This window comes from Sapajus apella, unplaced genomic scaffold, assembly GCF_009761245.1.
Source record: "Sapajus apella isolate SASKATOON/1434 unplaced genomic scaffold, GSC_monkey_1.0 scaffold46, whole genome shotgun sequence".
NCBI lineage: Eukaryota > Metazoa > Chordata > Mammalia > Primates > Cebidae > Sapajus > Sapajus apella.
Window position 1 is genome coordinate 15,109,601 of NW_022436986.1, and position 15,996 is coordinate 15,125,596.

The 15,996-nt window shown below is 40.0% G+C and overlaps 2 protein-coding genes and 1 pseudogene across 6 annotated transcripts in view; 1 reads left to right on the top strand and 2 right to left on the bottom strand.

The window, feature by feature from the left end:
• The window catches only part of ELP1 (elongator complex protein 1), a 74,830-nt gene extending 66,522 nt beyond the window's left edge, over positions 1-8,308 (bottom strand). The window contains exons 1-3 of one of the 5 annotated variants that reach the window (XM_032240286.1): positions 8,144-8,308; positions 4,146-4,350; positions 3,188-3,340 (exon numbers count right to left, since the gene is read on the bottom strand). In XM_032240286.1, coding sequence (XP_032096177.1) covers positions 3,188-3,340; positions 4,146-4,295 — 303 coding nt within the window. In that variant the 5' untranslated portion in view covers positions 4,296-4,350; positions 8,144-8,308. Of the gene's footprint in view, positions 1-3,187; positions 3,341-4,145; positions 4,351-5,757; positions 5,779-7,773; positions 8,107-8,143 lie in introns of those variants that run through there. The other 4 variants (XM_032240288.1, XM_032240287.1, XM_032240289.1 and 1 more) reach the window with 4 other exon arrangements.
• LOC116524822 lies at positions 5,452-6,699 on the bottom strand (annotated as a pseudogene).
• A 102-nt stretch (positions 8,309-8,410) lies between the features above and the next one.
• ABITRAM (actin binding transcription modulator) lies at positions 8,411-15,676 on the top strand. Its single transcript, XM_032240291.1, has 6 exons — positions 8,411-8,796; positions 9,754-9,805; positions 10,424-10,553; positions 13,275-13,351; positions 13,464-13,533; positions 13,624-15,676. Exons 1-6 carry the CDS (start codon positions 8,619-8,621, stop codon positions 13,759-13,761), a joined length of 645 nt encoding a protein of 214 aa, XP_032096182.1. The 5' UTR covers positions 8,411-8,618; the 3' UTR covers positions 13,762-15,676.
• Positions 15,677-15,996: the final 320 nt, after the last annotated feature.

Consider the following 15,996-nt stretch of genomic DNA (forward strand, 5'->3'; position numbering starts at 1 on the left):
AAAAAACTCAAAACCTAGCAGAAGACAAGAAGTAGCTAAGATCAGAGCAGAACTGAAGGAGATAGAGACACAAAAAACCCTTCAAAAAATCAATAAATCCAGGAGCTGGTGTTTCAAAAAGATCAACAAAATAGACAGGACACTAGCCCGATTAATAAAAAAGAGAATAACCAAATAGATGCAATAAAAAACAATAAAGGGGATATCACCACAGATTCCACAGAAATTCAAACCATCATCAGAGATTATTACAAACAACTCTATGCACATAAGCTAGTAAACCTGAAAGAATTGGATAAATTCCTGGACACTTGCCTCCTCCCAAGCCTAAACCAGGAAGAAGCCGAAACCGTGAACAGACCCATAATGAGGTCTGAAGTTGAGGCAGCAATTAAGAGACTACCACCCAAAAAAAAGCCCAGGTCCAGATGGGTTCACAACCAAATTGCACCAGACATACAAAGAGGAGGTAGTACCATTCCTTCTGAAATTACTCCATATAATCCAAAAAGAGGGAATCCTTCCCAAATCATTTTATGAGACCAACATCATCCTGATACCAAAACCCGGCAGAGACTCAACAAGAAAAGAAAACTTCAGGCCAATATCCATGATGAATATAGATGCAAAAATCTTCAATAAAATACTGGCAAGCCAATTACAACAACACATCAAAAAGCTTATCCACCATGATCCAGTAGGATTCATCCCTGGGATGCAAGGCTGGTTCAACATAAGCAAGTCTGTAAATGTAATACACCACATAAACAGAACGGAAGATGAAAACCACATGATTATTTCAATTGATGCAGAGAAGGCCTTTGACAAAATTCAACAACCCTTTATGCTAAAAACCCCTAATAAACTAGGTATTGATGGAACGTATCGCAAAATAATAAAAGCTATTTACGACAAACCAACAGCCAATATCATACTTAATGGGCAAAAACTGGAAGCATTCCCTTTGAAATCTGGCAGTAGACAAGGATGCCCTCTCTCACCACTCCTATTCAGTATAGTACTGGAAGTTCTAGCCAGAGCAATCAGGCAAGAAAAAGAAATAAAGGGTATTCAAATAGGAAAGGAGGAAGTCAAATTGTCTCTATTTGCAGATGACATGATTGTATATCTAGAAGACCCCATCGTCTCTGCCCAGAATCTCCTGAAACTGATAAACAACTTCAGCAAAGTCTCAGGATACAAAATCAATGTGCAAAAATCACAAGCATTCCTATACACCAATAACACACTTAAAGAGAGCGAAATCAAGAACGAACTGACATTCACAATTGCCACAAAGAGAATAAAATACCTAGGAATGCAACTAACAAGGAATGTAAAGGACCTCTTCAAGGAGAACTACAAACCACTGCTCAGCGAAATAAGAGAGGACACAAACGGAGAAATATTCCATGTTCTTGATTATGAAGAATCAATATCATGAAAATGGCCATACTGCCCAAAGTAATTTACACATTCAACGCTATCCCCATCAAGCTACCAATGACCTTCTTCACAGAACTTGAAAAAAACACCTTAAACTTCATATGGAACCAAAAGAGAGCCCACATACTCAAGTCAATTCTAAGTAAAAAGAACAAAGCGGGAGGCATCACACTACCGGACTTCAAACTATACTACAAGGCTATAGTAATCAAAACAGCATGGTACTGGTACCAAAACAGAGATATAGACCAATGGAACAGAACAGAGGCCTCGGAGGCAACATAGTATATCTACAACCATCTGATCTTTGACACATCTGACAAAAACAAGCAATGGGGAAGGATTCACTGTTTAATAAATGGTGTTGGGAAAACTGGCTAGCCATGTGCAGAAAGCAGAAACTGAACCCCTTCCTGACACCTTACACTAAAATTAACTCCAGATGGATTAAAGACTTAAACATAAGACCTAACACCATAAAAACCCTAGAAGAAAATCTAGGCAAAACCATTCAGGACATAGGCGTAGGCAAGGACTTCATGACCAAAACACCAAAAGCATTGGCAACAAAAGCCAAAATAGACAAATGGGACCTAATCAAACTCCACAGCTTCTGCACGGCAAAAGAAACAGTCATTAGAGTGAATCGGCAACCAACAGAATGAGAAAACATTTTTGCAGTTTACCCATCTGACAAAGGGCTGATATCCAGAATTTATGAAGAACTAAAACAGATTTACAAGAAAAAAACAAACAAGCCCATTCAAAAGTGGGCGAAGGATATGAACAGATACTTTACAAAAGAAGACATACATGAGGCCAACAAGCGTATGAAAAATGCTCATCATCACTGGTCATCAGAGAAATGCAAATCAAAACTACATTGAGATACCATCTCACGCCAGTTAGAATGGCAATCATTAAAAAATCTGGAGACAACAGATGCTGGAGAGGATGTGGAGAAATAGGATCGCTTTTACACTGTTGGTGGGAGTGTAAATTAGTTCAACCATTGTGGAAGACAGTGTGGCGATTCCTCAAGGACCTAGAAATAGAAATTCCATTTGACCCAGCAATCCCGTTACTGGGTATATATCCAAAGGATTATAAATCGTTCTACTGTAAGGGCACATGCACACAAATGTTCATTGCAGCACAGTTTACAATAGCAAAGACCTGGAACCAACCCAAATGCCCATCGATGATAGACTGGATAGGGAAAATGTGGCACATATACACCATGGAATATTATGCAGCCATCAAAAACGATGAGTTCGTGTGAACCTGGAAACCATCATTCTCAGCAAACTGACACGAGCAGAAAATCAACCACCGTATGTTCTCACTCATAGGCGAGTGTTGAACAATGAGAACACATGGACACCAGGAAGGGAGCACTACACACTGGGGTCAGTTGGGGCGAAATAGGGGAGGGACAGCGTGTGGAGGGGTGTTGGGGAGAGATAGCATGGGGAGAAGTGCTAGATGTGGGTGATGGGGAGGAAGGCAGCAGATCACACTGCCACGTGTGTGCCTATGCAACAATCTTGCATGTTCTTTACATGTACTCCAAAACCTAAAATGCAATAAAATTAAAAAAAAAAAGAAAGAAATATATAATGCAAAGAATAATTTGCAAAAGCGTAAATATTATGGCTACTTATTTGAAAATTTCCACAAATAGCAAGTAACCTATTTGAGGATGACTGTGACTGCCCACTCACTGGACTCTTCCTCTTACCTGTTGTGTGCTGAGACTGCAGAGTATGACTTCTCCAGAGGCTGTGGCCACACACACAGACTCCTGATCCAGCAAGTCCTGAATGCCAACAATGTGGCCACTTCCATCCTCTGGGAGAAAGCCTTCTGCCACCAAAGAAACTTCATTTTTCACCTTTACGAAAGTATACAGAGAAGTGAAGTAACCTAGTCTACTTTCAAGAATAAGTGATAACATTTCCAGAAATAAAATACTTTTTAATTTTTCTTTTATCAAATAAAAGCTTTGAAAAATGTTTTTTCTAGATGAAAATCCAAACTTTCATTTGAGAAATATCACCACTCTCGTTTTTAACAAGAAAAATAGGTAACATGACCTTTTTGCCAAACAAACACAAAAATAAAAACAATAGGCTTGGTCTCTTTAAAAATGTGCAATAAGACATGATGTTAATAATTATGTTTTTCTAAGATTTCCATAGTATGGGGAAAAGGCACTAAAGAATGTAACTGCCTAAAATGTATTAGTAGAAGAATATAATCAAAGGAACATACCAAAACCAGGCCACAGAGGTTTTAAAAGTAGATATGGTTAGCAGCCAGTACTAAAGATTCTGATTTAGTTGATATGAGATATGGGCTCAAGCTTTTAGAAAGCTCCACCAGCAACTTGTATGTTCATTCCCAATTGAAAACCACTATTATAAACAGAATTTGCATGACCACAAGGGTAAAAAGTAGGGTACCCGCTCAAAAAGTAAGGTCAGTTTTTCTGACTCAGGTTAAAATTGTAGCAGAGTTAAAGATGGGTTACTATTTAAGCTATGTCTAACATGGCACATATATGAAGCAAAGAGAATATTTAGGATATAGATTCATAAGAGGTATGAAATTCACAAAGACTATGTGGGGAAAGAAATTTGGAGGAAGGCAAGTCAAGGGTTATACCCATGTGTTGGCATTCTCCATCACTAACGTACTTCTCTTGAGACAGGATCTACTTCTATAAGTCCATGTTCTGAGCCAATGAGCACTGTCCCCTGTTCAGTTCGGAGAGAGAAGCACTGAGGTTTCCCTGGACCTTGAATATCCCTGAACTCCAGGGTCCGAAATAACTTCAGATTTCGCATGATGAAGTGATTCTCACGACACAAGTACCACTACCCCTTGATGAACCATTAATCCCTAAGAGAGAAAGAAATAGCTTAGTAGAGATAACTGACCATACTTATTTAAGTGAAGTGATTCAGCAGGTGAAGAAGTGGTAGTTAGAATCAGAGTAACAACAAAACAAAACAAAACAAAACTTACCTCTCTGAGTACACACCCATGTATGGATTGTAGCAGCAACCTAACCCACTCTATATCGCTATGGTCTACAAATTAAGAATTCTGAAAGCTATTTTATGTTCTCACTCTTTAAAAGAGGCAACTTTTAGAATGTTTTCTTCAATAAAGATACAATATCAGTTATTCCTTTGAGAAAGCTGAAAGAACAAATGAATGGGGAAACTTTATTTTTGCGTATTAGGGACATCTTTATAAAATCCTAAAGAAAAACAAAAGGGTATCCCATTGATTAGCACTATTTGAAAATGCATGTTTATATACTGGCAGTTGAAGAGAATCTGAAATGACTTTAATATTCACGAAGTCTATTAATTTATAAACTGGATTTATACATTCATAAAAATATTGAAATCAAAGATAGAAAAGCATTTACTGTTCTAAGGGGGAAAGAGAAAATACTGAGACATGACAAAAATTTACTTCAAAATGATGACCAACGTTCCATGGAGCTTGATGACCTGACATAACTACCAGTAACTTCATTCTTCTGGCCAGGCTTTTTCCAGCACCATACGAAACGTGAGAAAAGAGTGCTAAACAGGACATCTACTGTGGTCTGGCAAAATCAGACTTGCTTAAATGCATAACATTACCTAAGTAGGAAAAAAAAATGTTAGTGTGCTATTTATATTCAGATCCCTTTAAGGTTCATGACTGTAAGTCCTAATTTCTGTTAGGAGTAGCAATTACAAGGACCACACTGGCCTTTGTTGTCACTTTAGTCCGAGGAGAATTCTCTCATCTTGGCACCCCACACATGTATGACATAGAAAGAATAAAAATGAATCAATCCTAATAGTACACAGAAGATAATATCAAGTATAATAGGAACTATATAATCTGGGATAAGAGGAAGGCAAGATTATATATGGTGGAAGTGAGGAAGACAAGGCAGACAATGATTTTAGTAAGTTTTGGTGACATTTATTTTTTTTCAAGGGTTTAAAATATAATTTTAATAAAGTATATATAAACTGTAGATGAAAATGGGAAATATGAAATCTGGCAAAAGTCTTTTGGCTTTCTTACAAATGATATCCTTATAATTCCCCAACTATCAGAGGGTGAAATATTTTTCTAGAAAAAAATAAAATGATTGCAATTCAATTGTATTTCCTATGATACTTTATGTATCAGAGTCACTTGCACATTCTGGTCTGCTGTCATCTGGCCCATCACTTTCCTTACCCCAGTCTTTCATAGATGCTCCCATCATGAATTCATCACATAGGATCGTCCAACTTGGGCCCTCTTCTGATTTCACTTCAGCCGGTTTGGTTTTTGGTTTCTTCCTGCTTGAAGTAGTCTCATTTGTATGTACTTCCACCCATTCCTCTCAAAACATTGATGAAATCTTTCTCGGAAACAGTAGATATCAACTTAGCACACTTTCTAATAGAGCTTTCAGCTTCTTTAACCTTTTCATCAACGTTCTTTTGATGTTTCTGAACGGCATTATATAATTGCACCACACCCCTTGTTGCAATTCTCTGAAGATTTCCATCTCTTTGTTTTGGACAATATCGGGCTTCACTTTGCACATTGTTTCCCACTCCAGCCTCTTATCACGTTGTTTTATTTTCTCTAGTCTTTCTTGCTTTAACTTCTCTTTTTCCTTTTCCAGCTTATTTTTGACCAGAATAGTAGGTTTACTTTCAGGAGTTTGCTTGTTGAGGACTTTAGCCATGGTCATCTGCCCAGCCCGTAGTCCCAATACTTGATTCTCGTCATTTTCATTTTCTTTGTCACAAGGCTCAGTATCACCCTCACTGTCAGCTTCTATTGCTTCATCATCAGAATAAAAGTGGTCTTTTTCTGAGTCACAACTTCCTACAGAACCTCCGCTATCGGAAATGTCCGTGCCCTTGCCTTCCAGCACCAATGCTACGGCTCCAGTTACCATTTTCATATTCTTCTCTGAGGTCTTTTTCCAGATTTTCCTCCGCACTCACACCTGAGTCAGGAACGGCGGCTGCCATTTTTCCATTCCGGAAGTTTTTACGTCACCTGACAGTTGCGTCTGGTGGCAAACAGAGGAACTTCTGCCTTGGTGACATTTAGATTCAAGAACTTCTAGAAATTACTTGAAAACTCTATCATATCATGCAGCCTTTTTTTTTTTTTTTTTTTTTTTTTGAAGCGGAGTTTTGCTCTTGTTGCCAAGGCTGGAGTGCAATGGCGCGATCTCAGCTCACCGCAACTTCCGCTTTCCAGGTTTGAGCCTCAACCTCCGAGTAGCTGAGATTACAAGCTCCTGCCACCACGCCCAGCTAATTTTTGTATTTTTGGTAGAGACAAGGTTTCACCATGTTGGCCAGGCTGTTCTTGAACTCCTAACCTCAATGATCCACCTGCCTCTGCCTCCCAAAGTGCTGGGATTACAGGCCTGAGCCACTGTGCCTGGCCGCGTTTTTCATCTTTAAATATCATAAAAATGCCTCAAAACTAGTTTCTCTGAAATTTCACACCCATCAGTTTTATTCCCTTATCTTCTTAGAGGAAGACTTGCCTCCACTTCTTTCCAGGCTAGGAAAGGAATGTCCTCCATATTGCCCCAGGACCTAGGCCTAATGGTACTCTGTTTGACATCTGCAACCTTCAACTTCCCTGCCTCCACTGATTCAATTTTTCTCAGTCCTTAAATGTGCTAAAGATCCCTCCACACCAAAGGTCAATCGTGGATTCTCTCTTAATTTTCTGACAACTCCTTCATTTTCCTCCCTTGCTCCTTCAACTATCCACCTCTTGGCTAGACATCATACGTATGATTACGTGTACCATGGAGATCACGAATATGCTGATTAGGCCTAAATACCCCTAGCTCTGACTGAATTAGCCCAAACTGAACACTAAACCCACATTTTCAACCTCCTGTTAGAATCACAAGCATGTTTCACATGCACATCAAATAGGACATGGAAAGCAAAGAACTTGCTATTCTTGCACTAAATGACAGTTCCCACTATTTGGAGACAGGGCATTTCTACTCTCTCTCTGTTCCCAAGCTGAAAAACTGTCTTTGCTGCCTTTCTGCTTACTCTTCATATTGATCTATTCACTGATTAGCGCCGTGGCTGTCAATATACAGTTGAATTCTTTACAATCTGGTTTGTGGCCTACATCCAACACTGAGCTACTTGCTAAGTGCTGGGATCTGGATATTACTCAGACAGCCACCGTCTCCACAGAGATCATCGTTAACGGGAAAGAAAGCCAGGCAAAACACCACGTTAGATAGAGAAGCACACGGGACACCACCTCCACGAAAAAGTCGCAGCCGCGAGAACGGACCAGCACCACAGTACCCAAACCTCTATTAACCGCCGCCTTCCACTGTGGGTTAATGCTCTCGCTTTCAGCGTTATTATCCACCCTCTGCATGAAAGCAGGAGTCTGGGTTAAGTGCGGCTGGAGGCACAGCAGGTATCCCCGGGCTTTCGCGCCTCCCAGCTCCCCCGATGGAACAGGTGGCAAGACTGCAAAAAGGATTTAAGGCTCTAGGAGAGAAGGTGCATCCCGCACTTCACTCCCCGGCCTGCAGCAGGCAGAGGAGCCTCCGGGTCTCCTTCACCAGAACACCGCTGGCGGAGGAGTCCATACGTGTCTCTATCTTGGATGGATCGCTCACCTAAGGACCCCCAAACGCAGGTGCGTCCGGCCTCTCCTCCCCAGCCACGCGCAGCCGGCTACCCAGAGTCCACTCCGAATTGCGCACGCGCCTCTATCAGCGGCTCTCACTCTCTCACGAAGCGCTCCAAGTGTCTGAGGCGGAAGCGCTCTACTTGAGTAAAGGCTGCAGCACTGCAAGGAGTCCAGCGGCGCAGGGGTCGCGTCAACAGGGCGGGCCCAGCACGCGGCGCGCGAGTGACGTCACCACAGACGGAGGGGGCGTGGCCTGGCCGGCTTCCCTGGTCACCTACGGAGGCCGGCCTTCTTTGTAGCCTTGGCACCGTAGAGGTAGAGGAGCTACATTGGTCGCGTCCGCTGTCCCTCTGTCCCCCTGTCCCCTTCCCACCTGCCCTACTTTTGTATTTGATCTGTTTTGATGTCGGACTTCAAAGCACAGCAATGGGGGGGCGGAGCAGGGAGCAGCGTGCGTGCGCATGACACACGCCGCGCGCCGGAAGAACACTCCTAGTCCTGGCTGCGCGGTGAAAACGCTCGGGCGCGGGAGGGCGGGGTTGGCGGCGCCGGAGGTCGCCATGGCTACCGCTCCCGAAGCTGCGGAGCCGGTGGTGCCTTCACTCGTGGATCGGTACTTCACTCGCTGGTACAAAGCGGGTAAGTGAGGAGTGATGTTGATCTCTGATTGGCTGCATTGGCCTAACGCTGTAGAGACTACGTTGGCAGGTCATAAACCACGCGCGCTCTCCCTGGCGCTCCCTCCCCACGTTAGAAGGAAGTGGACTTCTGTGTTCCGTCTAGGTCCAGGGAATGGCATTTGCAAAGAGATGGTGGCCTGAAATACAGCAGGGAGCATTCTGGGGCCAGCGATTGCAGTGCGAGCTCTAGGGTGTGGCTCGCCGAAGATGAGTACTCTAAACGGAGTCCCCGAAGGTAGGCAGAGGACTAGGTTACAACAGTCCTTAAGTGCCTGGAGGGATTGAGGGGCAAAATCTACACATTTACTTAAGGAGACCGGTATGTTCATCTGCCACTTAGAAGTAGGTATTCTTTTTGTGTAAGCAGTACCAGTGGCGGGAGCATCGTTGAGGACTCTTCGCTAACCCCTAGTTTCTTCCTTTCATTCAGTGATAATAGGTATATTCAGTTTAAAAAATACATTGTAGCATATTTTCTGTTGGCCCAAAATAGGGTGACCAACTGTCCCAGTTCACCCATGACTGAGGGGTTTCCCAGAATGTCAGACTTGCTGCACCAACATCAGGACAGTCCTGGAAACCACCAACAAAAAATATACTGCTATATTATAAAAAATGGGATGCTAATTGGATTTTCCTAGTAAAAATACTGTGTGTACTCATTTTGAAGTGAGGGTAAAGTAAGATGGAGCAAGGAATTAATCACCTTAACGTTGAGTAAATTATTCTGTCTGGGCCAGAGCTCTTTAAATACTTTATAGGAAGCCTTTAAGTATGTCTTTTTGAGTAATGAAGGGATACCAGTGATCAGCATGCAGCATGTATGTGTCCAGTCTTTATTAACTATCTCCATGACCCAAAGAAAGTACCACATAGTGGTAGTAAATACTGATTTCAGACTCATTTATTCTTTTAGATGTCAAAGGAAAATCTTGTGAGGATCACTGTATACTACAGCACTCTAACCGGTAAGCAAATTAGGAATTTTAAATGATCAAAAACTTTTTTCTTCTGGTATTCTAGCCTGGTATTGTCGCCTGGTATTGTCTTGGATTGAACAAATGTTCACTAAACAAACATGCACTAATTATCTTCTACTGTGTTGAAATGATATTATTAAAGGAGTTTGGCAAGAATGAGTATTCCAGTGCCTGGCCACTCTCAACAAATAAATTTGATTACTCAAACATCCAAATGGAGGACCACATCATCAGCTGCTACCTAAAGTGGCCAGTCCGTGCCCAACTACTGAACTGTTAGAGCCCACAGAAAGGGCTATGGTAGAGATATATATGGTATCTCGTATACACAGGCATGCCTTCTTTGTCTTCTACCCCAGTGCTACCTACCTAAAGACCTCTGGTCCTCTTCCCTTTCCTGGAAAATAAATTCAATCTTGTTTTCTCTTTTATTATTGTATTCTCCATTCTACAGTTATGCTCCAGTAATAACCAGAGAAAAAAGGGAGAAGATGATAGTTTGACTAAACAAATACCAGTTCATACATTCTTATTCAAATAGGAGTTATGGGAGGAAAAATTATTATTCCAAGCAATTACACAGGACCATTTTTTTTCTCCTTGTAGAATATGTGTCATCACATTGGCAGAATCTCATCCAGTTCTTCAAAGTGGAAAAACAATTAAAAGCATTTCCTATCAGATCAGTACCAACTGTAGCAGGCTTCAGAACAAGGTCTCTGGGAAATTTAAGCGGGTATGTTCCTGTAATTCTGTGATTATCTACTTACATCCTCTATATTCATGGTAATGATAGATACAATGAACCTTAGAATCCAGTAGCATATGCTTAGCATACTTCTCTAGCAGTTTGAGGTGCTGATTTTAGGTACACTTTAACCTAAAGAAATTCTCATACTCCCAAAAATTAGGTATCTCAGGAGATATAATATCTGTTACATTAGGTTCTGTGCTACTATCCCTATAATGCCCAGGATGGAGGAGGTGGAAGGCAGGCCTTTGAAAGGAAACTCTAATAGCAATATAAGAAGATATTTTATCGCTTCTAGTTATATTAAACTAGTATCTTGAGTTCTGTAAAATTTATGTGACCAACTCTTCTTTACTGTGTATTTCCATATATAAATTAAACAGAAAAAAAATCTGAAGGGAGTAAGGGAAAAAAAAAAAAAGGCCAGGCACAGTGGTTCACACATGTATGCGGTTTGGGAGGCCAAGGTGGGTGGATCATGAGGTCAGGCGTTCAAGACCAGCCTGGCCAACATGGTGAAATCCCATCTCTATAAAAATACAAAAACTAGCCAGGAGTGGTAATGAGCATCTGTAATCCCAGCCACTCAGGAGGCTGAGGCAGGAGAATGGCTTGAACCTAGGAGGTGGAGGTTGCAGTCAGCTGAGATCGCGCCATTGCACCCCAGGCCTGGGCAGCAGAGTGAGATTCTGCCTTCCCCCCTCAAAAAAAAAACATGAATACAAGAAAATATATGCTATTTCTCCTATTTTTCCATTTCTAAAGCACTGTCAGTGTAATACACATTTACCCGCCCCCTGTTCAATACAATATTCAGTTATACAGAATGCTCTCTCTACCCTCTATAACTCTAGGCAAGATGGACAGATTATTAAAAGAGAGTATCACACCAAAGAGAATTTAATGACATATTAAAATGTCTTGACAAACCCACTGGTTGGGAAAGTTCCTGTGAATGATGTAAGTCCTTCATTTACTGAGCTCATACTAAGAGTTGATTGCTCTCACTATTCCAGGGGACCCTTATGTAAACCCCGCTTTGTAGGCCTGAAGTCCCCTAATAATGTACCTTACAATTATTGATTTTTCCTCACTCAAGAAACTAGTAGACTTAGAAAAGCAGGCACTTTTCTTAAAAGATAAAGTCTACAAGTTACAATAAGTATAATACTTAAGACTTCTGAAGTTTCTATGATAAATCTTGGTCCACAATAGTAACACTTAAGGCAGGTACAGTTGCTCATGCCTATAATCCCAGCACTTTGGGAAGCCGAGGCGGGAGGATCACTTGAGGCCAGGAATTTGAGACAAACCTAGGCAACATAACAAGACCTCATTTCTACCAAGAAAACAATTTTTTTTTAACTTAGCTGGGCATGGTGGCATGCACCTATAGTTCCAGTTACCCAGGAGGCCGAGGTGGGAGGATTGCTTAAGCACAGGAGTCAAGGCTGCAGTGAGTCATGATGGTACCAGTGCACTCCAGCCTGGATGACAGAACAAGACCCCATCTCAGAAAAAAAAAAAAAAAAAAAAGTAACACTATTGTTACAAGTGAACAGAGAGGGACCTGCATATTGAACCCACTACAGATAAGTTTTCATTGGATCTCAGAACTGCCAGTCATTCTCCCAAAGGAGGTGATAAAAAGGCATCAAAACACTTCTGCTCTTTTGGCACAGACCTAGCTCTTTTGTGTCTGCTCTTTTGACACAAGCCATCCCCTTCCTTCCAGAAGCAGACAGTCACAATGACTCTACTATTTTGAAATGAAGAACGCATGTGCAGAGGAGTGAAGCCAATGTAGTAATATCTGAATCCCATCTAAAAATGTTTTGAGTGGTTAAATAAAGGGGTCATAAAGAATGACATCTTAAACTCAAATGCCTATGTCCACTACAGGAAAAATTCCTGAGGAAAAAGAGGGTGACACATGAAACATGCCTGCATTGGCTTTCATGAGCCTCCCTGTAGATACTTGTCAGAGTCTCCCCAGGTATATCCATCCATTGGAGTAAATGAAACAACAACCATCCTATAACATTCAAACACATATACACCAAAATCTAGTATTGACTAATGGGTAAATTATTTTGCTACTTAAAACTTTTATTTTCCACATTTTCTCAATTGCATGCTTTGTTTTTGTTTTTCTTAATTAGAAAAATATCCCTTACTAACATACTAGGGATTTAAAAAGAGAGAGGAGGAAAAAAAAAAAATCCCTTCTTCAAAAAAATCTTAGTAATTGATCCTGGTAAATAAGTTCCTTTACTTATTAAGTTCTAATATTAAAATGAGGTAGGAATCTTAATGAAACTAACGTTATACAATATTGCTGTCATACTGTGTCATGTTGAATTTTACATGATTTCTTGTTGATGGATTTTCCCACACTTTTGAAATCCTTATACCTGGTTATACGTAGCCTTCTCATTTATAGTTGATAAAATATATCGTTAGTCTGTAACTAAATTCCCATATATCATGTGTCTCAGCTTTTTATCCCTAGAGCCTAGGATGGCATGTGGCACACAGTAGGTACATTCATATATGTTTTGAAATTAATTAATGGATTTTATATACTTAAGTCATTTTGATTTAAAACACCAGTTCCAGGAATACATCCTGTTATACACCTAAGGGCTACTTCTCAAAGGAAAGTGGAAATGTCCATCAATTGATTACTTCTCTCTCATTATACAGGGGGCACAGTTTCTAACAGAACTTGCACCTCTCTGTAAGATTTACTGCTCAGATGGTGAAGAATATACTGTATCTAGGTGAGTAACTTTTTAGCCACTATTTAGGAGACCAAAGGGAGGTAATATTTTTTTCTTTAAAACAATTCCTTTTTTTTTACTAACATGTTGAAATCTTAAATTTTTTTAATAGTTGTGTTAGAGGACGTTTGATGGAAGTGAATGAAAACATTCTCCATAAGCCATCTATTCTTCAAGAAAAGGTAAAAGAGAGAAAAAGTATGATTTTTCCACATACCTTTCATTGGATTTTTTTCATCATTTGACAGTACTAAATGCTCTTTCCTTTCCAGCCATCTACTGAAGGCTACATTGCAGTTGTGTTACCAAAATTTGAAGAAAGTAAAAGCATAACAGAAGGATTACTGACACAAAAACAATATGAAGAAGTCATGGTGAAACGCATTAATGCCACAACAGCTACGTCATGAGGATTGACATGGAGCAAAAAGCAAGGCAGGATTCCTGTTACCTGGCCTAAACCATCTGTGTACTAAAGGAGAAGAACCAGTATATGCAAAGCATGCCTAACAGCCAGCCATATGCAGGGGAAGCCTAGTGCTTCACTTAACTTCGTTTTCTCTCTCTGTCTTGCATAATGAGCCTTGATTCCCATTTGCCTTCAGCCTGCCAGATCTGGCTGCCTGTGTACTCATGCTGTTCTCTTGCCTCTAACAACTGGCATGCAAGGGGTGTTTTTCTGATTAAAAACAAACAAACAAAGCTCTTTGAAGAAAATTTAGAAAATACAGAGAAGTTTTAAGTAGCCAAGTAAAAGTAATTTACCCATCATCCCATAATCCAGAAGTAAATACATCTGACCCTTGAACAACATGGGATTGAACTGCAAGGGTCCACTTTTACATGGACTGTTTTTAACTATAAGTGAATCAAAAATATATCGTTAACCAAACACGAAACTCTCTTACAGAGCAGGTTCATATACTCAGGTTCCGAAGGGCCAACTGGCAGGACTTGAGTTATGTGCAGATTTGGGTATATGTGGAAGGTCCTGGAACCAATCCCCTGTGTAAACCAAGGGATAACTATACTGCATTTTAACTTACTTCTGTTTGAACATTATGATATGGTTATTGCTTTTGCCTCACTTGCCTATCAGTTGAAGTTTAAAAAAACCTAACCCACCCTTACCTAATCTGCTATAATGTGCCTACCAAAAACCCTAGTCCTAGCCCATCTGCCTCAGCTCCTCTCCCTTTTAGGTTATAGGGAAGAGGCTGGAGTGTAGAGTATATTATATCTTCTGTCCTCCTTATGCCAACAAGATGGTCCTCCCCTCTGAAACAAAGTAAAACTGTAACACTGTGACTTCTTAAATGAAGGATGTGTGAAAAGGCTATGAAAAATACAAAGGCTTTCCTAGGAAATGTGTTCTAATACAGTGGAAAGCTAATTCTTGAAATATGCACATTGTAGTCACTCAGTCTCGCATACTCCAGTTACCAGCCAAGAAGTTACTGAGAATATGTCATTCAAAGGCATAGAAGCCTCTGAGTGGAACAAATGCTTTCACATCATTTAAGCTAAAAAAAAATCAACAACAACTATGAATTTATAGTTTAAGGTTGATTTACACTGAATTTCAAATAAAAGGACTATAAAACTTGTTATTTTTCTGTAAGGGCTGTAACATACATTTCAATATCCCTGTTTTTTTAGTAAAATACATTTTTATATAGAAGAAATCATCTGATGTATAAATTCCATTGGTTATTTATCCTCTTATGCTGTTGAAGTCATAAATTACCCCTTCTCAACCCCCACTTGCTCTTTTATTAGAGAATATTCTTTTTTCAGGTATGCAAAAATATTCTCTAATGAAAGTGCAAGTGGGGGTTGGGGTTTTTAAGTATGATTTTGTAAATGAAACTTAAAGATCATTTTGGTTCATAGGAAAAAACTTCTTGTAATCTGAGTGCCAGCATGACTAGCCCCCTAAATATACCCATCAGACATGACACATGTAGTAAGTGGAAAAACACCTCCATGATGGTGCTATTAGCTGAAAATATAAACACAAACAGCAGATCCTCACTTTAAGTAGCACAAAGACTCCTGGTCTTCATAAAACAAAGACACTGAACATAGTAAAAGAATTGTATATAATATTTTACATATAACTTTACCTCACAACATTCTCTAAATTTATGTTATAATTTAAAAGAATACTTTGGTTTCAGAGAATAAAAAATAATGCTTAATGATTTTGAACTGTGTAAGGAAGGATTTTACAAAGGTTATTAACAAAGCTGAATGCATCACATTTTCTCCCAAAGGACTACAGTGAAAATTTTCTTCAATAAAATATTAACTAGCTATGGTCAATTGGCAGTACTGTGGTTCTTCCATATGGATCTTTTGTGAATACTGATTGTGGTGGCTGACTCAGATAAAGATCATCAGATAAGCTTATATTATCTACTGCCATTTGGCAACTGACATGCCCTGTTAAGATTTCAAAGTGAATGTCAAAGCATTAGGATACAAGCACTGTGACTGGAGTCCAGCACAAAGTGGCCATGCTTTATCATGAGAAGATCTATAAACGAGATCCTTAATCATGACCCTACCCACAAAAACAAGAAAAGTTTTAAACTCCCAAATTGAAAAGACTAAAGAAAGATGTTTTTTGTTTTATGGTGAGC

What these genes read in the sequence shown, in the direction of transcription:
- ABITRAM (XM_032240291.1), top strand. Translation starts at nt 8,619, where the DNA reads ATGACACACGCCGCGCGCCGGAAGAACACTCCTAGTCCTGGCTGCGCG. An exon ending in CACTCGCTGGTACAAAGCGG is followed by an intron (nt 8,797 to 9,753) that starts GTAAGTGAGGAG and finishes TTATTCTTTTAG; the next exon opens with ATGTCAAAGGAAAATCTTGT. An exon ending in ATACTACAGCACTCTAACCG is followed by an intron (nt 9,806 to 10,423) that starts GTAAGCAAATTA and finishes TTCTCCTTGTAG; the next exon opens with AATATGTGTCATCACATTGG.